The sequence below is a fragment of the Polypterus senegalus genome, chromosome 14, assembly GCF_016835505.1.
Source record: "Polypterus senegalus isolate Bchr_013 chromosome 14, ASM1683550v1, whole genome shotgun sequence".
Taxonomy (NCBI): Eukaryota; Metazoa; Chordata; class Cladistia; order Polypteriformes; family Polypteridae; genus Polypterus; species Polypterus senegalus.
This window is the reverse complement of record NC_053167.1, coordinates 116,048,939-116,076,617: the sequence shown is the minus strand read 5'-3', so window position 1 is coordinate 116,076,617 and position 27,679 is coordinate 116,048,939. Positions and strand designations below refer to the sequence as shown.

General features: G+C 40.1%; 1 protein-coding gene across 4 annotated transcripts in view; it reads right to left on the bottom strand.

Annotated features, from left to right (window-relative positions):
* Positions 1–27,679, bottom strand: part of kcnt2 (potassium channel, subfamily T, member 2) — a 368,106-nt gene that overhangs the window by 53,564 nt on the left and 286,863 nt on the right. For all 4 annotated transcript variants that reach the window (XM_039735377.1, XM_039735379.1, XM_039735378.1 and 1 more), the window contains one exon: positions 9,134–9,262. In XM_039735377.1, coding sequence (XP_039591311.1) covers positions 9,134–9,262 — 129 coding nt within the window. The remainder of the gene's footprint in view (positions 1–9,133; positions 9,263–27,679) is intronic.

Sequence of the window (27,679 nt, the reverse complement as noted above, 5' to 3'; positions counted from 1 at the left end):
GAGGGCAGCCCCCCTGGGTTTCTACAGCACCACAGATCCCCGCAGGACATGTAGGGAGTTGTACAGTAGTTTGGAACAGCCCTGTTGCACTCTGAGAGTGGAAGTGCAGCTGGAAGAAGGTCAAGAAACACCTGAAGAACTTCTGGGTGTGTTATAAAAGGAGCCACCTCACCACCAGTCAGATAGCCAGAGTTGGGAGATGGAAGACAAAGCTTGTGAGGAGGAGTGGAGGTGTCAGAGGAAGAGAGAGAAAGAAGGAAGGACTGTGAATACTTTGGTGCTTTTTTTTTTACTGTGCTGTGTAGTGGGGAGCAAAAGAAAAATGCTTCCCCACTTAAATAAAGGTGTGCTTTTGGGAAAGACTTTTGTCTCAGCCTGTCTACGTCGGTGTTTGGGGAGCGGTACGCCCCCTGGTGATTCACAACATTTAATGAAATTTTAGGGTCACAGGGGACCCATCCATGTCTAAAATCAGGAGCTAACCAAGGACAGGGCACCATTACATTCAGCCAGTCATAATGGAATAATTTAGACTAATCAGTCAGACTAACACACTAATGCTGAGGATATGAGAGAAAAATCAAAGCACCTAAACAGAACAAAAACTAACATCGAGATAATATGCAAACTCCACGGACATTTACCATATAATAAAATGCTAGTTTGTGTGTGTCTGGACTCACCAAGCAATCTGAATGGTCAGTTCCACTTTGGTTGCTCAGGCAAACGAGACTGAGCTAGGAACCTCCAGGCAACTGACTTCGACAGACAAAAGAATACTGAGGAAAGACGTAGAATCAACGCTGAGTATTGCTGTTAAACAATAGAGGTATTCACAAGAAAATAAATGATGTTTTCACACTGGGTAATAAGGGGTTGTCCACCTTTGGGGGTAGTCAAATAGCAAATTGGAGGCAAGTGACATGCCTCAAAATGACAGACTATGAGAAGAAGGCTTTACGGGAAAGTAACTGAGGAAGGCAGTGCCAGCCAACATACTGTATATACTTACGTATAAGTCGATATAATCGATCATAAAATCAGACTCCGACTTATACGCTCGTACAAAAATGCAACACTTACATTTTTTTTTCATCTTCTTGCCTTCTCCAATCTTGCATCAGTCTCTTCGACACGTCATATTTTGTTGCAGCAGCGCAGTCACCAATTTCTTTCACCACTTCAACGACTTTTAATTTAAAACCAGCTTCAAATTTTCTTCTGATCGAACAATTCGTCGTAGATAAGCTCTTATGATAAAGGTGTATGAGGGTGTGAGATAAGAAAAACACAAAACATTGCAAATGTTGCTTCGGAATAGTTTGTGTATTACTGTGTGGTCACTTAGGCACAATGCATGGAACAAAAAGGCTGTGTGCTCCATGGTTACTCTCTCAGGTGGGCGTTAGCATATCATCACCTCTTAGACCAATAGCGTGAGTTTTCTGCATTTGACTTATATGACCGACATTACAAAATACCGGAAATTATATGGTAAAATCAAGCCCTGACTTATCCACGGGAGAACTTATCTGCGAGTATATATGGTAAGTTAAGGACACATGTAGGATTCCAAAGAAATGTGTAGCGCTGCTGCTTTGCTTTCAGGAGATTGTGGGTTTGCTTCCCGGGTCCTCCCTTCATGGAAAGTGCTTTGAGTAGTGAGAAAAGCACTATATAAATGTAAAGAATTATTATTATTATTATTATTATAGGATGAACACTGACAGTACCCATAAAGCAAGAAACGTCAAATATTTTTAAATGTATTCTATTACCAGTCTTCAACAGGTAATGCGGCTAGTATTGAAAATCAAATCAAATGTGACTTGTCACATAAAAATTATACATACGGTACAATATTTAGTGAAATGCTTAGCTAAACCTGGGCCACTACATTTCAGAGACTGAAGTCCTAATCACTCATTCAATGTAAATGGACATAAACAAGAAAGGCTATTTTGAAAGAAAAAACAAAAAAGAAAAATGAAGTTAAAATTGTTTAATGGAAACATGCTGCCAAATGTGAGGCCTAGCATATTGCACTTTCTTCCAATTTTGTGATAAACCCTGTTATCGTTTCAGAGCCCCTAAATACAAAACATGCGACTGAAGCAATTATTTTACTGAGCAGATACTATATATTCCCAAAAGAAAAAAAAAACAACAATATGCTAGTTCAACACAACACTAACTCTTTCACGCTTGACAAATGGTTTTAAGTGGTATAGCATTAGTTTTTCACCTCCCAAGATAAATTTCAGTAAAAGGATTGTGCCGACAGACTGTGTTAGCCTATTATACCAATATTGCTGCAGATTATCATTTCAAAGTTTAATCTGACAACACAATCCCGATGCTCGGAATTTGTGTGTATACAGGAATGAAAAAAGACTGTAGAAATTAAAGGAAAATAATCAAATGTCAGACAGTTGTCAAGTTGGATTTATTGGAAAAACGTGAGTTCAATGTATAAACAAGTATGACTTTAATGTTTATATTTGACACTTTTAGGGCACAGATTATGACTACAGCAACCTTCTTCAGGGTAGAAATGTTAAATTAAAGTTCAGATGTAAAATTATTCTAGATGACACAGTTCAGGACAGTGAGGAGCTCTTATTAAGGTATTGGTAGCCACCTAAACTGTGAGATTGACAATTTGAAGCTACATCTGGGCACCACCAGGGCAGCCTTTCTGGGCATCATCATGGACTGACAATGGTAGCTCACACCTAGAAGTGTAGGAGCAGCTGGTGTGCTGACTTGAAATGACACAGTGAGAATTTGTATTGAAGAGTGTCATGTATTAACATATGGCTATGTGTTTATTGTTGTTTTTGTTGTCTTTATATTAGTACCTTTCATGTTTTTATGTTATTTCCAACTTTTTGATTATTATTGATTAGTTGCCTCTTTAAATGTTTTTGTTCAAAAATTAAGAAAAACTCATAACCAAAAGTCTAACTGATCTGTCATCAAGAGTTAAAATGTTAACCAAATCAAAGAGTTTAATATCATAAGCAAGTTCATTAAGCAGAAAAAAAATAATTGTCAGAATCCAACACCAACACTGTTTTTATCCAATCTTTGATACCAGGAAGTGTATGAAGCTGACTTTTACACCCTTGACGCCTAATGACACAAAAAACATGACCCTGTGCCTAACCCACAGCAATACCATAGCAACCACCACAACAAAATGTACAAAACAGCAGCTTGCAATGTCAAACAAAAATGGCTTTAAAGCAAAACAATAAATATTTTCTACTATTTCCAATCACCCAAATATGACAAACTAATTTTATTAATTATTTATCAAAATCTGTCAGTAGATGCTGTTATTCATCAGGTCAGGTCAGGTTGGGGAGCATGTACTGGTACAGCGCATTGCTACACCCACCACACAACGAAACAGCTAGGGATCCTGGTTGGCAACCCCCCAGGCAGATATGCGGTCCTGACCCATCCTCCGGAAATGACCCTCTATCTGCTGCAGGCAGTAATGAAGATCCTGTGAGCCAGATCACCCTCGGGGAATCACGACACATGGCCATAGTGCTGCAATTGACGCTTCCTCACAATGCAGGTAATGTGCCTCATTCAGGACTCCATGAGCAACCGCTCATTCGACACAAAGTCAAACCAACGGTACCCAAGGATTCTCTGAAGAGACACAGTACCAAAGTTCAGTCTTTGTCTCAGGTCACTGGATAGTGTCCATGTCTCGCAACCATATAGTGAGACAGGAAGCACCAGGACATTAAAGACTTGGACCTTTGTCCTCTTGCATAGATATCGGGAACGCTACACACCCCTTTCCAGCAACCTCATGACCCCCCATGCTCTCCCAATCCGTCTACTGGTTTCACAGAAGCGTCACCAGAGACATGAATGTCACTGCCAAGGTAAGTAAACCTCTCAACAAGGTCGACACTCTCTCTGCAAACAGACACACTGCTGATGGCTGCACCCAAGAGGTCATTAAAGGCCTGCATCACATGTGTATTATTATTCTTTTTGTCATTTTTGATTTAAAATATTTTATATTTTTATGTTTTTTCTCTTATGTTTGTAATTATATCCTGTTACTTTGAATGTGCCTCCATTCTTTGCAATTTCTGGTTGGAGTCCCAGGAGATGAAGCCACCATGACATCACCACTCCTGAGCTCCCCTTAGGCTATTTAGGCTAGAGCAGAGCGCGTTCAGATCAGAAGGTAATTATATTTGTTGGAAGTATTTTAAGTGTTGCTCTTTTGTTATAAGAATTATAAGAACATAAAAGGTTGGAAAAGAAGAGGAGACAATAAAGTCAGTCAGGCTCCTTTGTTTAGCTAATAGTTAAACGGTCCTTATATCTCATCCAGATACAACTTAAAGGTTGTTAAGATTTCTAATTCAACTCCATGTGTTGGTAGTTTGGTCAAGATTCCCACAACTCTTTGGAAAGAAGTGCTTCCTGGCTTCAGTCCTAAATGCTTTTCCCTTTAACTTGCACTGGTGTCCTCAAGTACGCCATTCACTGTTAAGTTAATTTCTTTTGGTTTTGTTGACTTCCTCCTTCTGTTTATGGTTTGCAACTTCTGGATTGTGTATTGTGACTTTTTTGTTTATTATTGCCTCTTAGGTAATTCCTTTTCCTCTTTTGAGTATCTTCTTGCAATTTTCTAATTCTTGTTTAATAAATCCTAACTTATAAAGATTATTTGTTTACCTGTTCATGCAAGTCAAGCCAGAGATTTGCTGTAATCCTCCTTCTTTGTGGGGCTTGTGATTTATTTTAGGACATCCATCCATCCATCCATTTTCCAACCCGCTGAATCCAAACACAGGGTCACGGGGGTCTGCTGGAGCCAATCCCAGCCAACACAGGGCACAAGGCAGGAACCAATCCTGGGCAGGGTACCAACCCACCACAAATCTTAGGACATTTTTGTGCTATTTGGTCAGCTCTCCTTCTTTGAGGCCTGCTAGGCCAGAGGCCTACAGGTTACAGTTTGGAGTAAGCTGGGATGGGTTAAGCCTCTTCTAGGCTGGCCAGTAATAATTAGCAAACCCCACTAAATTTACTTTGCACAAGTTTGGTGAAATTGCAGAAATGTTTGCAGACTTTGTCAAAGTCAGCAAAATGCATTGCTGTCAATAGGGAATAAGAAACTGAACTAATTTTAATAGGATAATCAAAGTCAAAGCGAACTTTATTGTCATCTCAAACATATACAAGTATACAGATAGACGAAATTGCGAAGCTCAGGGTCCACAGTGTTTAAATTAAATTAAAACACAAACAAGACAAGACATTGTGCAAAGACAAGACAAAGAAGTAGCAGCAATATTGATGTGTAGTGAGCAATATGGACATTGATGCAATGCATGGTATTTGCAATCTAGATACATAAATATCAATAGATATGTAATATAATAAATAATAAATAATAGATATAGATAATACAGAAATTATCAGTATATGATAATAGTTGTTTAAGATATGTGTAAACAATGATAGGTCAGAATGTTTCACAGTAGAAGGATATCAAGAATGTCAAAATACTTAAAGGTCAGTATGAGATTTTCAGTTCTTTTTTACATGCACACTCGCCTTTACAGGAAAGTGGCTTGCATCTATAAAAGCTCTGTTTTTAGAGGTGGTTGAGGCAGTGTGGAAGATCCCAGGGGCAGTATAGTGTTAAGGAGTCTGACGGCTTGGGGGTAAAAACTATCCTGCCGCCTGGCAGAACTGGCTCTGTTGCTGCAGTATCTTCTCTTGGATGGCAGAAGTGTGAAAAGTCCATGTGAGGGGTGTAAGGGGTCCTGCACAATGCTGCAGGCCTTGCGGACAGTGCGTTTGTAAAATATGTCCTGTAGTGAAGGGAGAGGCACCCCAATAATGCTCTCTGCTGTCTTCACTATCCTTTGCAGGTGCTTGCGGTCAGATTTGTTGCAGTTACCATACCAGACAGTGATGCAGCTGGTCAGAATACTCTCAATGGTGCCTCTGTAGAACATGGTGAGGATGGAAGGGGGAAGACTTGCTCACTTCAGCTGCCTCAGGAAGTGTAGTTATGCATCCACATAAGTTCCTCAGTTATGTGCACACCGAGGAACTTGGTACTCCTAACAGTCTCCACATCTAAACCGTTGATGCTGAGTGGGATGTGGGCAGGAAGTGATTTTCTGAAGTCCACGATTATCTCTTTTGTCTTGTCGACATTGAGAGATAGATTGTTGTCTTCACACCATGTGGACAGCCGTTCCATCTCATTTCTGTATGCTGTTTCATTGTCCCTGCTTATAAGTCCCAGCACCATTGTATCATCCGCATACTTAATGATGTGGCTGGTGTTGTGCGTAGCTGTGCAGTCGTGAGTCAGCAGGGTGAAGAGTAGTTGACTAAGCACACAGCCCTGCGGCGCTCCAGTACTCAGTGTGATAATGCTGGAAGTGTTGCAACCCATCTGAACTGACTGGGGCCTCTCTGTCAAGAAGTCCAGGATCCAACTGCAGAGGGTGGTGTTCAGGCCCAACCTGCTCAGTTTTACAACCAGCTTTTGAGGAATGATTGTGTTGAAGGCAGAGCTAAAGTCTACGAATAGCATCCTGACATATGTGTCTTTTTTATCCCGATGTGTCAGTGAGAGGTGAAGGGCAGAGCATATGGCATCCTCAGTTGACCTGTTTGAGTGGTATGCAAACTGAAGAGGTCAAGGGAGGCAGGGAGATAAGACTTTATGTGTGACATGACTACCCTTTCAAAGCACTTCATGATGATTAGCATGAGTGCAACTGGTCGGTAGTTCTTCAAGCATGTCACTGATGACTTCTTCAGCAGAGGTATGATGGTGGTCGACTTGAAGCATGCTGGGACTGACAACTGGCTCAGAGATGTGTTGAAGATGTCTGTGATGACACCAGCCAGTTGACTGGCACATTCTTTGAGCACACAACCAGGAATGTTGTCAGGTCCTGCAGCCTTGTGTGGATTGACTCTGGATAGAGTCCTCTTCATCAGTTATGGAGAGACAGAGTACCTGGTCAGTGGAGGGAGGTGTTGCTTTTCTCGCAGGCTCTTTGTTCTGTGCCTCAAACCGTGCGAAGAAGTTGTTCAGCTAATCCAGTAGGGAGGCATCACCATCGTTGCTGCGTGGGTTGGGCTTGTAGTTTGTAATTGTCTGAATGCCCTGCCACATACAACGTGCGTCTCTGGTGTTGCTGAAGTGTTTGTTAATTTTCTACGTGTATGCCCACATAGCTCTCCTTATAGCGCGAGACAGGTTGGCTCTGGCCACACTGAGGGCGGCCTTGTCTCCAGATCTGAAGGCTACATTTCTGATCTTGAGCAGCTTGTGCACTTCTCTCATCATCCAGGGCTTTTGGTTGGTTCTTGTGGTAACATCCTTGGTAACAGTAACATCCTCTATGCATTTGGAGATGTAGCCAGTCACAGAGTCTGTGAACTCCTCCAGATTGCTGGAGTCACCATCCATAGCAGCTTCCCTGAAAATGTCCCAGTCTGTCTATTCGAAGCAGTCTTGGAGAGCTGAATCAGCACCAACCTGCCACACTCTGATGTTCTTGCGGGCTGGTTTAGTGTGCTTCAGCAGGGACCTGTATGCAGGAACCATAAACACGTTGATATGGTTTGAACAGCCAAGGTGGGGGAGGGGTATGGCCTTGTAGGTGTCAGGAGTGCTTGTGTAAACATTGTCCAGACAGCTTCCCCCTGTGGTAGCAATGTTCATATTCTGGAAGAATTTTGGGAGAACTGATTTTAAGTTGGCATGATTGAAATCTCCAGCAATAATGAATAATGCCTCAGGGTGCGTCGTTTGCAGTTTGCTGATGGTCTCGTAGAGTTGCACTAGGCGGGAGATAGACGGTAGCCACTAGTATGCCGCTGCAATCCCTCGGCAGGTAGAAAGGCCGGCACCTTACCAATAAAACCTCTATCAGTGGGGAACAGTGTCTCGCGACTGCAGCAGCATTTGTACACCACTCTCTGTTCACATAAACACACAGTCCCCCCCCACCCCGTGGGTCTTACTGGTCAAAGAGGCATCTTTGTCCACTCGGAAGATGATCAGTCCATCTAGCTGGATGGCCGAGTCTGCAGTGTTTTCCTGGAGCTCAAAGAAAATAAAGATGCAACAGTCTCTCATTTCTCACTGCTTGGCCCACTGCAGCTTTATGTAATCCAGCTTGTTGTCTAGAGATCGGACATTCACAAGCAGAATGGATGGTATCGCAGGTCTGGTGAGATTAGTTTTTAGCCTTGTGCTAACACAGCCACATTTCCCTCATTTCTGCTTCCGATCGCTGCACATTCTCAGGTTGCTGAAGTAAGCAAAGGCTGCGGAGCTTCTCAGTCACCTCGCTGGATATTTCACCGCAGTTTATTTGGAAATCGAGCAGGATTTGCCACTCATAAATGTATTTCTGCGTACCACTATCACTTAAATCTATTTCTTTTCTTATACTAGTTGACATAGATGAACAAAGAATAACTCTAAACACCGTGGACTCGGGAGATCTGTAAGCCGTATCCTGCACAGGTGCCACCATCTTGAAAAAAAAATAATGGTGCAATGGCCTTTTAACTGTCCCTCTGGGTTAGTGAAGCTTCTGTCAACTATGCTAGTCTGATTATTGTGACCAAATCGTGTCCTTAACTATAAGGCAGCTGCGCTATCCACTGTGCCACCATGCCTCCCTGAGATAAAAATTAATAAAACTAAATATCAAAACAGTAACACTTATTGCAGACAGGATTTCATTAAGGCTTGAACCCCAAAGACTTCATAGCAAGTACTCGCCTCTTCCGAACTGAAAAGTACAGTTTGTTGTTTTTTTAGCCTGGTGGTTTAACTCGTTCACTGTCATTACCAAATAAGCACAACACTAAAGCATGTAGATTATTTACTCTTTCATGTTTGCATTAACTGCACAGCACTCTGGGTAATACTACTAAAGGTGTAGGCTCATGTGTTACACTTTTTTAGGTAAATTGTATAAATACAATTTAAAATTTGACAAAGCAGCTCTTCAAAATGTATCTGTACCTAGAATAAAATTGGACCTCTCACATCAAGGGTTGGGTGAAAACAAAGTAACAATTCATAATCATTAATGTTTACCTCAGATATAGCTAGATTTTGAGACTCCGTTCTATAAAGTCCAATTGGGATATCTCCAGTAGATGAACACAGCTTCTGATAGAGTCTTCCATAGGTCCTGATCCACAAATCATCTTCTGCGATTTTCATCTGAAAAGTGATCCAGCATGAAATAAGTATTAGTACAGCAGTTTCAAACCCATGTTGCAAGGAGTCTGTTCTGACAGCAGGGGTCCTAAATAGTTAAAACTATACAAAACTGATCCTAGATTAATTTTAAAAGCTTGAAAATCATAAAATAGCAAACTTTTACCTTTCACTTGCCAAACTGGACCTGATGACTAAGGTTTCTTTCCCAGTTTTGTAACGTGTGAGCCACATGTTCCATGTTTGAATGCTCCCGATCTGAGGCTAGCTGTACTTATTATTTATAGTTGTGTCAATAAGAATTAACCCATTAGCATAGCTCTGTGAGGTGTACCCTGAAGCTTTGTAACCATATTTTTTTTATAACTTTATAATTAATACCAAAACATCATGTGCTTAAAATCAACCAGTGATAAATTAGATTTTCCGGTAGAACAACTGCAGAAAGACTTTACGTAATCTATGCAGCATCAATACGCCCAGAAACAATTCCTCATAAAATGCAAGGCAGGAGCCAGCATTTGATGATGCACCGCAGGGCCCACTCACATACTCACTCAATTAAAGTCAAAAACCACCCTCTTGATATATTTTGTAATGATGAGGTGTTAAGGCTACAGGATGATAGTCAGTGAGGCAAGATATGACAGATTTCTTTGGCACTGGTATAGTGATACTGGGTTTGAAGCTTGAAGAAGCATGGGCCTAACACCCACATTTTGGACTGTGGAAGGTAAACTTGGAGAAATTCCACAAAAGCATGATGAGAACGTGCAAAATTAACACAATAACCAGGCACAAGACATTGTGTTTGTTAGGCAGCGGTGTTAAACACCATCATTAGAAACAATGCTGGATTTCTTTGTTATTACAACTGAATCTATTAAAGCAGTTTTATAATATACTTCCATAAATACTTTACTGCATAGTGAAATGTGTTAAAACTATATATAAAAGTTGAAATAATACCAAACCACAAAAATGGTTAGGAAAATAATAGCATAGCTTCTGATGTTTATAAATCTTATTCCCAACTTTTTCATCACAAGTATAATATTTAAATCTGACAAACTTAAAAAGGAAACAAAATTCTGCCTAATTTATTACTTTTTTTCACATCAATTGCAATCCAGTTAGCAAAATGTCTATTTTTCATATGTTCACATACAATATTAAAAACACCTACAGTAGCTGCCATTTCCATTTGTCTGTCTCTCCGTATACCTGTCCACATAAAACAACTTGTCTCCCAATGGACCAATTTTTTTTGGCACACTTATTCTTCAAGGATATTTATCAAGAAATTGTAATTTTCATTGTGATATCTTGAATAGAGCACACCATAATTTTGAATTTTCAAAATTTCTCCTTGAACGCCAACGGCGAATTTGCAGACTTGTGTATCTTAAAAATAAAGAAACATTCTGTATGAGTTCAGCTATGGACTAGTTTAATATTTCTAATTTAATTAGTAAGTGGTCATTTCATCCTGTATATTATCCTCTTCAGTTCTTCTGATATTTGTTCATGATGGCAAACGGATCCCCAATACAAGTTAGTCAAATGGCAAGGTGCATGTGCAAGTCGCTGCTACACCAGTTTACATCTTCTGTTGCTTCACATAGGCTAACTGTATTTCTCTAACATTATAATTTATCATCAAGTCAAGAACTGTTCCACGTCACAGTCTAAAGTAGCTAACAATTTTATATTGGGATTTTTTAGCTCTCCGTTAACTACTTCTTTTAAAAATGTTATGTGCAAAACATTTGAACAGTGAACACTAGAATTACCAAAGTCTATGAAAAAAAACGTAAATCTGGCCCACCTTAAATCCCTTCACACCTCTCCGTCAGCGCCTTTAGTCTTGTAAATGTGTCGATTAAAACAAGCAGCAAGCAGCCCACTATTCCATCCCCCCCACTGATGCAGAATGGGCACAAAGTTCTCAGAGTTCCAGCCTTCATTATCTGAGAGTGAAGTGCTGGAGTTTTAGAATGGAAAAAATAGATAGTTTTTTGGAAAAGCAACACTAACATCTGTTAAACAAGACAATATAAGGTACATTTAAAAGATAAACAAACATAACAAAAAATAAAAAATTTATTGTTACCAACCATGAATGAGTACTGATATGCTGATTAGAAACCAATATTTTCAGACATGTAATCTCCATGTCAGGTAAATACAAACATCCTCCATGGAAGGAGCAGGTCTGTTATCACAGCTTTGCATTATTTTTATACTCAACCAGCCAAAACTTCAAAGCGGTGACTCCTTTGCAAGACAGCAAATACCTACATCCTGCAGACAGCCATAACAAAATCAGTAACGGGATTACCCAGGAAATCAAAAAAAATGTCCCCCTCTGACACTATTCTGGTCATACAATGATTCCTTCAAAAATTTTTGTAGGCTTTGGTAATTCTAGTGTTAAGGCTAGGTCCAGCGATTTTTCAGCCTTCATTTACATAACCTTAGCGAGGCAGTTAGGGTCAGTCAGCAGTGCCCTCCCGTGAGAAACGAGTAGTCTGACATATCTAGCGACTCACCCTGACAAAATCAAACAGGTCTGAGAGCAGTGTATGAGAGCGGACAACCAATGAATGCTCATCCAGAAGCACAAGGCATAAAATGCAGCAACAAGAAATAAGGAACACTGGGCCTCACAAACAGAAGAGAAGCTTGTCTGTCTGATGTCTCATGTTACGTATCACCACAGAATGGAAAAGTAAAAGAAAAGGACACAGACCTCTGCTGAACTTGCAACATCTGTTACGTCAGGTAGCACATTATTGGCTTTCACAAAAAGCTAACTTTGACATGCCCAACAATTTTCAGGCATGTAAATTGACACAGTCCAGTGACAAGATCAAAAACTGCAGTTGGCAGTTCTGAGATACATAATGACTAGAAGTCACGTGATGTGGCATTGTCTTTAGTCACAGACAATACTCAATCAACAGCTAACAATAGCACATCAACTGATGCCATTTTTACATCACTTGAATTGGAACCTGCAATTTATGAGCGCTATTGAACCACCAGAAATGTATTTAGGCTACATTTTAATTACATTTCAGTGGAAAGTGCTATATTTAATATAGTTTACTAACACATGGAATTGCATTCTGTTATCACTTTTATTTTTGAATACATAATAAATAAAAATGTGATAACTAAATCTTTTCTAAAGCAGCTAAAAACAAAATAAATGCTCTAACTTTCAACTTCTTTCACTGATTGAATATGGATGTCATGCCAAGCATACATTTCCTAAAATATTTTAACCTCAGAAGGTTTATTGCAACACTTGTCCCATAACAGTCCCCCAGACTGAAGTTTACTCTATGAATTTGACCTCTCTTGTAATTCGCTTTGGATAAATGTGTCTCCTAAGCAAATAAATATAAATTTAAATGTAATGTCTGCTTTTTTTTAACACATGACAATTTATTTTTATCTAATTCCATCCATATAATTCAGTGGAAATTAGCTTTGGGGCTTGGTGCACACATATGAAATAAATTTAAGAAATAAGTAAACTTTGTTAAATGAAGGCAATGTAGTGATGCAGTGGGTAGTGTAGCTGCTTCTGCACCTAGACATTTGCATGTTCGTGTGCTTTTGTGAGTTTCCTCGAGGTACTCCTCAAAGTTACATTAACGGCAATTCCAATCTGGTTTAGAACACAGGTCACAAAGCCCCACTGTAGCTAAAGGTTTGTGTCACCATGATCTGTGAAATTTATCCCACAGTACATGAGTTTTACTCAAAACTTAAGCCATGAGTTGACACCCCTACAACTATCCAAACTATGCAAACCAGTTGACAGGGAGAAAACATTAATGCCATATGTGCAAGTGTTATTTCCTTTCTTTGTCATACACTCACCAACCACTTTATTAGGTACACCTGTTCAACTGCTTGTAAACGAAAATATCTAACCAGCCAATTATATGGCAGCCACTCAATGCATTAAGGCATGTAGACATTGCCAAGATAGCCTTCTGAAGTTCAAACCAAGCATCAGAATGAGGAGGAAAGGTGATTTAAGTTAACATGGCATGGTTGTTGGTGCCAGACAGGCTGGTCTGAGTATTTCAGAAACTGCTGATGCACTGGGATTTTCAGACACATTCATCTCTAGGGTTTACAGAGAAACGTATCTGGGCAAAAATGACTTATTGGTTCCAGAGGTCAGAGGGGAATGGACAGACAGGTTTGAGCAGATAGAAAGGCAACAGTAACTCAAATAACCACTCATTACAATTGAGGTATGCAAAAGAGCATCTCTTAACACACAACATGTCAGACTTTGAAGCAGACCAGCTACAGCAGCACTAGGGCTACAGTTCACATGAGTTCACCAAAATTGGGAAACAGATGATTGGAAAAACATAGCCTGGTTTAACGAGTCTCGAGTTCTGCTGCAACATTCAGGTGGTAGGATCAGAATATGGCGTCAACGACATGAAAGCATGGTTCCATCTTGCCTTGTGTCAATGGTTTAGGACGGTGGTGGTGGTGTAATGGTGTTGAGGATATTTTCTTGGCAAACTTTGGGTCCCTTAGTACCAATGGAACATCGTTTAAATGCCACTAACTGCTTGAGTATTGCTGCTGACCATGACCATCCCTTTATGACTGCAGTGTATCCATCTTCTGATGGCTGCTTCCAGCAAGATAACACACCATGTCTCAAAGCTCAAATCATCCTAAACTTGTTTCTTGAACATGACAATGAGTTCACTATACTCACATGGCCACCACAGTCACCAGATTTCAATCCAATAGACCACTGTTAGGATGTGGTGGATCAGTGGCCTCATGTATAAACAGTGCGTATGCACAGAAATGTTACATACGAACATTTCCACGTTCAAATCGCGATGTATAAAACCTAAACTTGGCGTAAAGCCACACACATTTCCACGGTACTTCATACCCTGTAGTACGCAAGTTCTCCTCTCGGTTTTGCAGACTGGTGGCACTCAGCGTCAAAGCAATGCTACTGTTCCTGTGTGGTTTATCTTTCTTTTTCAGATCCACATCCGTGACATGGCTTTATAAATACACTGAAATTAACCGCATATTGTTTATTAGTTTAATGCATCTGATTGTAATTAACCTGTAATAATATAATGGTCCACAGAATGGTCAAACTATTCTAAATACCATAGCTGCTCTAGCGTTGTTACTCTCACTGTACGGACCTCGCGGTTCAGAAACAGTTTCATCCCAAGAGCTCTAAACGCACTCAATCAGTCCATCAACTGTTCCTTGTAGAACTGTTTGTACTTATAAGTACAATTACCTCACTGTAAATTTGCGATACAGTTATAAAATTGCACAACCTGAGACACTTTATAAAGTGCGTATTTACATATGATGGCGATATCATTTTTAAGATGAAATGCAGCAAAATATGTTTATTATATTATACAGATAAAACAAACTTTATTTAACTAATTTATATTGTTAATAATTAAAGGACACGGTGTCGCTACGCTAGCAAAGATCTGGCACTCCATTCACGGATTGTTCCTGCTTCACACTGTATGCTTCACTGGGACTGGCATGAAGGATAGAATAATTAAGCATGTACTACAAAGATATTTCAATGTTCCTTAAAAGTTTTGAAGAATCGGCATTATAAGCTTACAGATGGCTTAACGTCTATTACAGAGCTGATTGTGTGGCGATTGGGTATTTGGAGAAAGAAAAGGAAGGACAGGAACTGGAGGTTAGTACATTTGAAAGAGACAGTGCTGCTGCAATAAATTATTTTACTGAAGGTCGCGCACAATCACTGCGCCACCGTGTTCCCATGTTTAATAACATGCTTTAATTCCTATCGTCATGAAAATATCACATATACATCTCAGTATTTTAGTTATTCAGAAAGCTGTTAGATCATAAATGTAATGGATTCTGTGTCCTGTCGAAGGTAGAGAAAGCCAGTTTAAGAACACGTAGTGGTTCACACACATAGAAGATCAAATACAAAACAAAGCATTTAACATACTACTTTAGTTACGATGGGATTTGAGAAACTAGTAAATTAAACGATTTTAAGATTAAGTTTATGATCTTCTACTTTAATGACAAAATAAACGATGTGATTAAAGTGAAAATTTCAAGATTAAAGTTGACACTTTCTGCTTTTTCCCCACTGTGTGCCTTTTTTTTCCCTGTACCCTAATAAGCTTTCATATGACACTCAGACGGTAGGCTACGACTCGCCTTTTCACGGCGACTTTAATATGCGACTTCTTTTTTATTTCGGGCACTGTGCAACTTTGTGAACTTGAGCTTTCGAGTTTCTTGGACACGCAATGTCACTCGATCAGCTTCCTTTTCTTGTTTATACCACTGTTTAAACCAACAAATAATATATTTTTCCTTGCCTCCACTTGTTATTTGCTGAAATTGTTCTTTTTTTCCTCGTGGTTTTACCATTGTCTTTTCACAGAATGCTGAGCTTAAGGTCTATTTATATTGATTTACATATTCAAAGAGGCGTAATTCTGGGAGGAGTTGGGGCGGGACAGCAGGCGCGTGCACGTGCATTACTTTTCACGCTGATCATGATTTATGTAGCAGAAGAACATGGAAGTTTTCATACGCACAGATTCCTGCATCTGGATTTTTCTGTGTATACGCACATTCCCACTTTTGTGCTTACGCCATGTTATAGTGTGAGTTCTACGCACAGCGTTATACATGAGGCCCCAGGAGATTCATATCATGGATGTGCATCCGGCAGATCTGCAGCAACTGGGTGATGCTATCATGTCAATATGGACCAAAATCACTGAGAAATGTTTCCAGCACCTTGTTGAATCTATGCCATGTAGAAAGATTTAACGGCAGTTCTGAAAGCAAAAGTGGGTCCAACCCGGTACTAGCAAGGAGTACCTAATAAAGTGGCCCGCACGTGTAGAATTATGGCTGTATCACTAGGGAGGGATATAGCATTTTATTTTATATCTATATAGATTTTGCTTCAGTAAAAAGCTGCAATTACTAACCAACATATTCTTAGGGAGCATGCGCCCCCTGCTGGATGCACCCACTCTGTTTACATAAAGTCAAAAACAGGCAGGAATCGCATTAAAATGGCAAAACATTTCTTATAGACTTTCAGAACATTCAGAAGGATTAAACATCAGAACATATGAAAGATACTAATTAATAACTATTTAACAAACTGTTGCATTTTGATAGCACTGCTTAGTTGATGTAATGTAAACACATTTTATTATTTTGTTACAAAATTTGATTTACAGTTAATGTAGTTATGATTTCACCTTTACATAAGTACAATGTAAGTATGTGCTTTCTGCACGCATTTGTCCTTCTCTGTACATACATGATGTTGGTTTTATTGTTTTTTGATTGGGGCAAATCTTTTTCCCCTATTGCCATTACGTGTCCACTGACTTGATTTCTTTTTGATTCCCTGTAGGTCTGGAAACACCAGCCTGTATTTTCATCACAGCAGCTACAGCTGCTGGAGATCAAGGCATAATGATTCTCTTCTGGGCTTTTGGAGTCAAAAGCACTTTAACAAGCTCCTCCAGGAAGATCTGACGTCAGTGCAATTTGCCCTTATATCGGTTGTTCTCAGTCCACAGGCTATACACATTGTAAGCAGACAAATCTAAAATACTGAAAATAAAAACAAACAAACAACCAATAGCCAACAAGCAGTCTTGCACTGGCAGTTATATGGAGCTTTATCTTTGTCCAAGTTTCCAACCATTCCTTTACTGGAATTTTAGTCCAGTCTTATTCGGGACTTCATGTCCTCTCTTTCACTCAAACATACATCTTTGTGCCTTGTTCTCATTATAAGAACATTCTTATTTTTTGTATTGTATTTACTGTATGTTAGCAAAAGGTGGTAACTTAGTGTCATGGAGAAAATACACATCTTGTAAAACAAGGGAATGGATTACGTCACCACCTGTCTGGAACATACAACACAGTGTGAGGTACAGCCCGGACACAGACAGGTAGACATGTTGGTTCTCCACACACACGTTTATTTGTATCACTATGTACAGTGCACAACCCAGTGCCGCAGCACCAATCACCCCTTCAAGTCCTGGCCAACACAATGCCTTGCTCAGTACTCAGACCGCCTCCACTCCTCTCCTTCGAGCTCCGTCGACTGGAGGGAGGCGGCCCCTTTTATGCACGCCTGGATGGGCTCCAGGTGCTTCCTGAGGAGCCTCCGCCGACACACCCCCGTGTGGCGGAAGCACCAACTGTGTAGCCGGAAGTCCTTCGGGTGTTCCTGCTCCTCTTCCCCCCATCACTTCCTGGTGTGGCGGAAGTGCTGAGGTCCAGGGCTCCCAAGGCATTGGGGCGCCCCCTGGCGGTGACAACAGGCCCCTACAGGGTTGGGCCTCCAAGCCCTCTACCCGTGGCCCCCAAAGGAACCAGGGCGGTCGCCCCCAGATGGTCTGGGGAAGGCGCAAGCCCTCCTCCGGTCCTCCTGGGCGTCCCGGCCGGGTCGCCACCCCAGCCACCTCTGACAACAGTCAAATCAATCATTCCTCAACACGTCAAAAACAATTTGTATTTCTTTACATATCAGTCAAACAAACACACACTACTCCCAACAACCTTCCACAACCCAGGCAGATGTTTTATTTTGGGTCTGTGCACCTATCTCACACCTCAAACTATCTGGGTCAAAATGACCTGCAACATCATCTCTGTATTTAACTCTATATCTTATATATAAATAGGCATGGAAGTGTGTGTGTCTGTCCGGCCCGGAAGTGAGAGGTGGGGTTGGGGTAAGGGTTCCGACTCCGAGGCTGCTAATAAAACAAGCGAGGCCAGCAAAACGAAACCTCCGAAGAAAGACAAAGTCGCTTAGCCGCTAACATCGGCAAAATGGTATCCCTTTTACTTTTCCTCTCGCTGCTAATGCACAAATGAGGCGAGCATGTCAGCAAAATGAATCCTGCTAGGAGAGAGATGCCCAGAGTAGTTCCTTTCAATTACCTGACATCTCTACATTTCAATATTTTTTCTAATGATTTCAATAGTTTCTATGATCCTGGGCTTTTTACAGCAAGGGCTTACACAGCTAGTAAATAAATAAAGCATATTTATAAATGCTACTTTTCTCACTATTCAAAGCACTTTACATAGGCAGAGGGGAATCACTTCAACAGTAACACTTTAGTTAGATAATGCAAAAATGCATGTACAGTACTACTTATTTACACTTAAGCAACAAGACCTTAACAAAAGCTTCTTATGGTTTTAATGACAATTACAATGCATCAATAAAGTGGGTATTCATCTGTGCAATGTAGCCCACTAAACTAAACTTCACTTTGGAATGCTCCTAAATTGTTTTTAAAGTGAGACATTTTTCTCTTGATATTATGTACTTCAATGTACAACCTGTAAATCCTTCATATTCATAGGCAATTTTACCAGCAAATCAAATGCCACACTAAATAGGGATGAATAACCATTTTGCTGATGTTTTATAAGGAGTCATTAACACCAAAAGTCATCTTTGTAAAAGTTTGGTTACATAAGAGGCAAAGAGTAATAGATGTATTTTTATAGCACCTAAACTAAAGTGTTACTTGAATGATACAATGACAGCCATTCTTGCACCAGAACATTCACCTCCCCATTAGTTATTAGGTGGTGAAGAGGTGAGAGAGATAACCAATTAGAGACAGGAGATGATACCGGGGCCAGAATGGACAAGGCCACTATGGGCAATTTAGCAAGAATCATGAGAATAAATATTAGTTTTTTTGAAAGATGCCTAGGGATCTTTAAAGACCACACAGAGTCAGTACCTCACTTTTACATCTCATCTGAAGGACGGTGCCATACTGTATTTACAGTATGGTGTCCCCATCACTGCACTGGGGCATTAAGATCCACACACACATTGAGATCTCCTGCTGGCCTCACTAACTCCTCTTCCAGCTGTAATCCTAGCTTTCCCAAGATGGTCTCCCATCCAAGTACTGGCTGGGCTCAAACATGCTTAGCCTCAGCTGGATGACCTGCTCCGACAGTCTTTTCCCAATGCATTAGCGTAATCCTACTTCACATGTAAGATCATGACCCTAAATAACAAAAAGCCAAACACTTTCAAGGAGGTGAATTGACAGTAACCTATATTTTAGACAACTCAAAACTAGAAACAGGTCAAATTGACCCATAAAATAATGGTCAGTGTATACTGCAATTTCAGCTCAAATCAAATTAACGTGAAATTAATTCAGTAATATATTGCACAGCCTAGGCTTTATTCATTTTATGATAGTTCAAAAACTGGTGCCCCATCCAGGAATATTTTCTGCTGTGCACCCAGTGCTGCTCAGGTAGGTTCTGGTCCTTCATATCTCAGAATTAGACAAAGTGGGCATAGAAAATGAAGAATTGATAGATGGCAATTGCAATAAAAAGAAACAGGAAAAGTTAACCAGCACAGGAGAACATCTTTGAAATTTGTGAGTCACTGCTACAACTTTACTTTTGATTTATGTGACTGAACAGCTTATGGCTGATTAAAATTCACTGATTTATATTCAACTGTTAAACATGCTGTCAGTTATTTCATGGAGATAAGTTCTTTCCAGGAATCAGTCCACTGCAGGGTGCTAAAGTTAGAAAATTGGCCTTGAAGTGTCCAGCAGACACAGTGAGAAGCAATTTTTTAAAATAGTTTACAGTTCTAGCTCCCAGAAAAGCCTATGAAAATCCCTACTCTATTTTTCTGTTTTTTCAAAGTAACAGTATAATAAATCACTGTTATTTAATTGCTACTTGTTTTAAACACCTCTGACTTTTTTTAGATTCCCAGCATCATCCTCAATGACTAAAGTATGTGAGCAGATCTTAACTCCTGCTTGAAAGAGTTTAGCGCACAAGATAACATCAATATATTGGTGGCTAAATGTCACACAAGCATTCTGCTTTAACAACACAAAATCCTAAGAATAATTTTGATAAGATGTGTAGCACAATATGATGTATCAATCCCCTTTTGACTAACATTATCAAGCCATTTCACCTAACTTAGGACTGTAGTATTAGGCACAAAGCATTGCACCAGTCCTGACCAGGGAGCCTTTTCACCACAGGGCCTATTAAAGTACACTTACACACTCCACATTTAAAATTGATCTGGACATCTTTGGGGGGTGCGGAAGGAAAACTACAATACCTGGACGGAAACTCACAGAGGTACAGAGAGAATAGGATCCATGAAGCACAAGCATTACCCACTTGTGTCACTGTGCCACCCACTATTTAACTCAAGTTGAAATTTTAATGTCCTCAAGATATTACTATCTAGTAGATTAAGTGGTACCTTCTTCCACATAAATACACTTAACATACATTTTATTGTTATAAAGCTTCAAAGGTGCAAAGTGGATTTAATTTTGCTTTTTAATGGTGATCAACAGGAAAAGACACTTTAATGTCCGAGTGAAAAGAGATCTCTGCAAAGTGGTCTTAATCTCTCTATATATATAAAATCCAACATCTGTCTGTCTGTCTGTTCGCTTTTCACAAGAGAACTGCTTAACAGATTTAGATCGGGTTTTTTTCTATAATGTGTTTGAACATTCCGGTTGATTCTGTGACTTCTGTCATTGGGCTATGTATCATAGTTTGCTTGCGGTACCGACTTATTTGAGTGAATCCGAGAGTCATGCAGCAGGCCGAGGGGGATGGGGACGGGGCCCTCCTCAATCACGGCCTCGGACATGTACCTTACCTCTGCTTAGCTAGCGAACAAGAGAACGGTTTTAGATTGGGTTTTTTTCTAGAATTTGCCTGAACATTCCAGTTGATTTTGTGACTTCTCTCATTGCACTAAGAATCAAAGTTCGCTTGCAGGTGCGATATATTCATGCTAATCCGAGACACAGGCTGTGGGCCGAGGGGAGGGGGAAGTGTGATGTCAGGAGTAGGGTGCCAGGCAGAGCCCTTCTCACTGTCCTGCTTCACGACTACGTGGGACAGAGCCACATGCACAACTAGTCTATACTAATAAAAGGCACTGACTCACTGACTCACTCACTCACTCATCACTAATTCTCCAACTTCCTGTGTGGGTAGAAGGCTTTGGCAGGCTCATTCCTTACAGCTTACTTACAAAAGTTAACCAGGTTTCATTTAAGAATTCTACGCGTAATAGTCATAACGGTCGACAACGTCCGCCATGTTAAACTTTCTTATTTATGGCCCCATCTTCACGAAATTTGGTAGGCATCTTCCCTGCGCTAACTGAAACCGATGTACATACTTATTTCGGTGGTATGACGCCACTGTCGGCCGCCATATTGAACATTCCAACGGTCTTTGTAACCTATGGGCCCATCTTCAAGAAATTTGATACGCAGGTTCCCAATGCTAACTGAATCCTACTTACGTACATATATATGTCCATAGCCTGCAGCTCAGTCACCGTGTGAGGCGGCGTTGGGTCCCCCATCCCCATGCCTCCCACGTTGTTGACTGCCTATATAAGGCCATCCGTCGCTCTGGTCTCTTCATTCCCTTCCTTGCTTCGTCACGGTATTCACGTCTCCCTGCTGATAACTGCAGCCTTTTTATTTAATCCACGGCTTCTCCGCTGTTTTATTGTTCGTTGATTATGATTATAGTTATTGTATAGGTATTTTAGACTTAGTTTACATTGTTCAGGTACCCATTTCCTTTATCGTTCCAACCGTACCCCCATTAACATGTCTATCGAGGTGATCACCATCGATCAAAGAACTGTCACTTACCGAGTGGTTTCCATGCCCAGAGATACCACCTACCTTTTCCATTCTCTTTGTTACATATTGCACGGCCATATCAGGCTCACTCTTGATATCTGGAGGAACATTGTGTCTTATGTATTGAATGACTGGGACAGGTTCAAGGTGTGGACTGATAATTATACTACACAGGAGCACTATAAGAGTGAAATGCTTAAGCCCTTCACCTATGCATCTGCATGTGAGTTGATGGCTGCCGCAGAATTGTTCGGTTGTCGCTTTCAAGTGTACCGAAATGGCCAAATATTTTACACCTTTCGACAACCGCCAATGCCTCTTAAACATCTTAGATTGACAGGTGACGATTTCAGTAGTGAACACTTTGATGTTTATGAATGTTTAAACTCTCAAAAGCTGGATGTGCAGTTATCGATGAAACCGGTTGTATGCTTACAATGCTTGACAGATGCCGAATGTCACTTCAACACAAGTAGTCCTGGAAATACTGTCGTAACTGAAACAAACCATGAAACTCAAACCGATTATGACAGCAGCAATCCAAGTTGTGAGATTTGAGACAAGATTGCTTTTCACATGGCCAACTGAACGTTGCATGCTCAAGAGTAAGCTCAGCGCATACAAAGAGATCCTTAATAAATAATTATTGGTATATTTTCCCTCAGTTTAAAAAGGTTTACTTTTCTTCTTAATAAATATTTTAAGGCAGTACTTCGCCGCTGCAAAGCGCGGGTATTTTGCTAGTTAATTATAAATATAACACTCAAAATAATAATTTTTTTAAAAATATTCACCCCCTTCAAGTCTGCATATAGTAACTGTGCCTTTGTAGTCATGATACCCTTCAGTCTGTGTGCACAGGTCTCTCTCTATCAGCTTTGCACATCCATTTTCTCCATTCTTCTTTGCTAAACTGGTCAGATTGCATGTCGCTCATGAGTGAACAGCCTTTTGAAGCCCAGTCACAAATTCTCAAATGGGCTGAGATCAGGACTCAGACTAAACTACTCCAGGTCAACATTAACATTACTGTTTTTAAGCCATTTCTTATGCTTGGGGGTAGTTGGCCTGCTGAAAAACAAATCACCTCCCAAGGTGTGGTTTTCTTGCAGAATCCCTCAGGTTATTCTTTCTTGTATTTAGCATCACAAGCCTTCCAGGGCCTGCTGTATGACTGCCACCACCATGCTTAAAGGTGGGGATGGTGTGTTTTTAATAATGTGTTAAGGTTATATACATTACATTTAGTCTTATGATTAAAAAGCTCAATTTTGGTCTCATCGCACCACAGAATTATCTTCCAGCTGACATAAGAGTCCCCAGTTGCCTTCTGACAAACTCTAGCTGAGCTCATGTGACAGCAGCCTTCTCTTTGCCACTCTACCATTTAGCTGCAACTGGTGATGTCCTGAGGCAACAGTTTTTGTATGCACAATCACCGTAGCTTTAAGCCCTTCAGTATTCTCAGAGGTCTCTTGGTGGACTCTCTTACTGGTCTTCTTCTTGCACGATCACTTACCTTTTGTGGATGGCCTGCTGTAACAGATTTACAGCTGAGCTATCATCTTTTCCATTTCTTAATGACTGATTTAATTTAGTGACTTGGATATTTTTTTGTCTCCATCCCTTGACTTGCACTTTTTAATCACCATTTCACAGAGTTGCTTAGAGTGTCTTCATTGTGTATATTAGCCCACCATACTGACTGGTCACAAAATGGACCTTCAAGATAAGGTGCTTTTATACTACAATCGATTGAATCCCCAGTCGGGTGATCTCCATTAAACTAATTATGTGACTTCTAAAACCATTGACTCCACTGTTGATGATTTAGGTGTTAATTATTTTGTGTTTCATATCTGTAGAAATGTGTTTTCTCTTTGACATTAAATAGTCTGTTTCTTCTGATCAGTGCCAACAAAATCCAAATTAACTCCACTGTGATTCAGTGCTGTGCAACAATAAATTGTTAAAATATCCATGGGAGTGATTACTTTTTATAGGCACTGTATGTCTGTCTGTGTGAAGAACAACTTTCTAGCATTTAAGAAAAATACAGTCTTAATGAGCTTCCATCTGTGGCCCCCTGACCTAATTGAAGTACTTATTCTTAAGTTACAGCTGGAATTCACATTACTCATTTATATTCAGTTGCTTTTTTACCTACTCTCACATAGTTGAGAGGGGTGAACATATGAAAGGCTGTCTCAGAAAGACAAATATAATGTTTTATTATTATTATTATTATTTTTACATTACTAGAAGGATAATTATCATTTTAGCAACTCACTAAATTACAGAATGGGACACATTACTAGCACTGTGAGGGAGTGTCAGTGAAGGCAGCTCAGGATCCTCATTGTTGAGGAGTCGAGTGGCTGGACCAGGCCAAGGTGGCACCCACAAAACACATGGCTACAGCAGATAGATGGTTTCTGAGGTGTAGGGACTGGACCACGTGTCTGCCTGGGAGTTTGCCAACCAAGATCCCAAGTTGTTTCGTCATGTGGTGGATGTGGGAATGTGCTGTACCAGTGCATACTCCCCGACCTGACCTTACCTGACTAAACTACATTCCTCTCGATTTCAGTAAAGGAGTTTGCCCTCCTCAGATATGAGCCCTATTATATAGTGTTACTAACACATTTGATATGAATGGATTGTGAAGTCCAAAAATGTTCTGACAGGTATAAAGAATGAAGAAGGAGTGGGACACCTATCCACATCCATTATGATGATCATCGAGAAAGTCCATATCATGAAATTAGTCACGATTCTATATATGACATCATCTACAACAGGCTTAGCTTTTGTAAAATCTGTGCAAAATGCATCCCAAAACAACTCACAGATAAGAATAAGTGTAATCATCTAACCACCTGTTAATGTTTATTGGACTCCTACAATAATGAAGGTACTACAGTTTTTAAGAAAATCATCATTGGTGATGATACATGGATTCATCACTTTTAAGTCGAGAATAGAAGGCAGAGTAAGGAATGGAAACACCTGGGATCACCAGTAAAAAAAAAAGTTCAGAACTCAAGCCACTGCTTGCAAACTGATGCTTATAGTGGCTTGGGACTCACAAGAGGTCAATACCAGAACATTATCAGAAGAGCAAAAGTTGCAAGTTACAGTGTGATGCTGCATGATAAGTTGAAACCTACAATTTGAAGCAAATACTGAGACTTATTTTTGAAAAAGGTTTTGTTGTTGCACGACAGTAAGTGTCCATATACTGATACCTATACTGTTGAAACACTTTTGAATCTCCCATTTTATGTCTGGGACCATTCTCCATCTAGCCCTGACCTTGCTTCCAAAGAGAACAATCTGTTTGGTCCATTTAAAGATGCCTTAAGAGGGCATTGATTTCCCATGGACCAACAAGTGAATGAAGCGGTGCATGTCTGGCTGAGGGACTAAACAAAAACATTTTTTTTTCTGAGGACACAAACAAACTAGTGGAATACCTTGAAAACAATGGCGGGCTATGTCGAGAAATGATGCATTTACAGTGGTGTGAAAAACTATTTGCCCCCTTCCTGATTTCTTATTCTTTTACATGTTTGTCACACAAAATGTTTCTGATCATCAAACACATTTAACCATTAGTCAAATATAACACAAGTAAACACAAAATGCAGTTTTTAAAATGACGGTTTTTATTATTTAGGGAGAAAAAAAAATCCAAACCTACATGTCCCTGTGTGAAAAAGTAATTGTCCCCTGAACCTAATAACTGGTTGGGCCATCCTTAGCAGCAATAACTACAATCAAGCGTTTGCGATAACTTGCAATGAGTCTTTTACAGCGCTCTGGAGGAATTTTGGCCCACTCATCTTTGCAGAATTGTTGTAATTCAGCTTTATTTGAGGGTTTTCTAGCATGAACCGCCTTTTTAAGGTCATGCCATAGCATCTCTATTGGATTCAGGTCAGGACTTTGACTAGGCCACTCCAAAGTCTTCATTTTGTTTTTCTTCAGCCATTCAGAGGTGGATTTGCTGGTGTGTTTTGGGTCATTGTCCTGTTGCAGCACCCAAGATCGCTTCAGCTTGAGTTGACGAACAGATTGCCGGACATTCTCCTTCAGGATTTTTTGGTTCCATCTATCACAGCAAGCCTTCCAGGTCCTGAAGCAGCAAAACAACCCCAGACCATCACACTACCACCACCATATTTTACTGTTGGTATGATGTTCTTTTTCTGAAATGCTGTGTTCCTTTTACGCCAGATGTAATGGGACATTTGCCTTCCAAAAAGTTCAACTTTTGTCTCATTAGTCCACAAGGTATTTTCCCAAAAGTCTTGGCAATCATTGAGATGTTTCTTAGCAAAATTGAGACGAGCCCTAATGTTCTTTTTGCTTAACAGTGGTTTGCGTCTTGGAAATCTGCCATGCAGGCCGTTTTTGCCCAGTCTCTTTCTTATGGTGGAGTTGTGAACACTGACCTTAATTGAGGCAAGTGAGGCCTGCAGTTCTTTAGACGTTGTCCTGGGGTCTTTTGTGACCTCTCAGATGAGTCGTCTCTGCGCTCTTGGGGTAATTTTGGTCGGCCGGCCACTCCTGGGAAGGTTCACCACTGTTCCATGTTTTTGCCATTTGTGGATAATGGCTCTCACAGTGGTTTGCTGAAGTCCCAAAGCTTTAGAAATGGCTTTATAACCTTTACCAGACTGATAGATCTCAATTACTTCTGTTCTCATTTGTTCCTGAATTTCTTTGGATCTTGGCATGATGTCTAGCTTTTGAGGTGCTTTTGGTCTACTTCTCTGTGTCAGGCAGCTCCTATTTAAGTGATTTCTTGATTGAAACAGGTGTGGCAGTAATCAGGCCTGGGGGTGGCTATTGAAATTGAAATCAGGTATGATACGCCACAGTTAGGTTATTTTTTAACAAGGGGGCAATTACTTTTTCACACAGGGCCATGTAGGTTTGGATTTTTTCTCCCTAAATAATAAAACCATCATTTAAAAACTGCATTTTGTGTTTACTTGTGTTATATTTGACTAATGGTTAAATGTGTTTGATGATCAGAAACATTTTGTGTGACAAACATGCAAAAGAATAAGAAATCAGGAAGGGGGCAAATAGTTTTGCACACCACTGTATATGTTATCTACTGTAGTTCTAACAAATTTTATTAATAGAGTGTAGATAGAAGATTATATATCTGACAAACAAGAGGAGACCATTTAGTCCATCAAGCTTGTTTGTTTAACTAATAGTTGAGCTGTCCCAATATCTCATCCAGGTTCTTCTTAAAGGCTGTCAAGGTTTCTGCTTCAAGTAATTGACTAATAGTTCATTCCAGATTCCCACAACTCTTTGTGTAAAGAAGTGCTTGCTGGCTTCAGTCCTAAATGCAGATAATCGTTGACTTATCTTGTATTATATTATATGCACTGTATATGGAGTACTTTATAAAAGACAACAGAAACATGAAATATTCTTTTGCTCTACTTTCTGACTTTCCTGAGACTAACATCATTCTTTTGGACTCCACCAGGTTCTTTTCTGTTGATACTTTTAGCTTTAGAGGAACACGGTGATTAGTGTTTTGCACTTGTGATTAATCTATGTTGCAGACCTTACTGCAGGGGGGCTCTTTTCTTTTGAAATA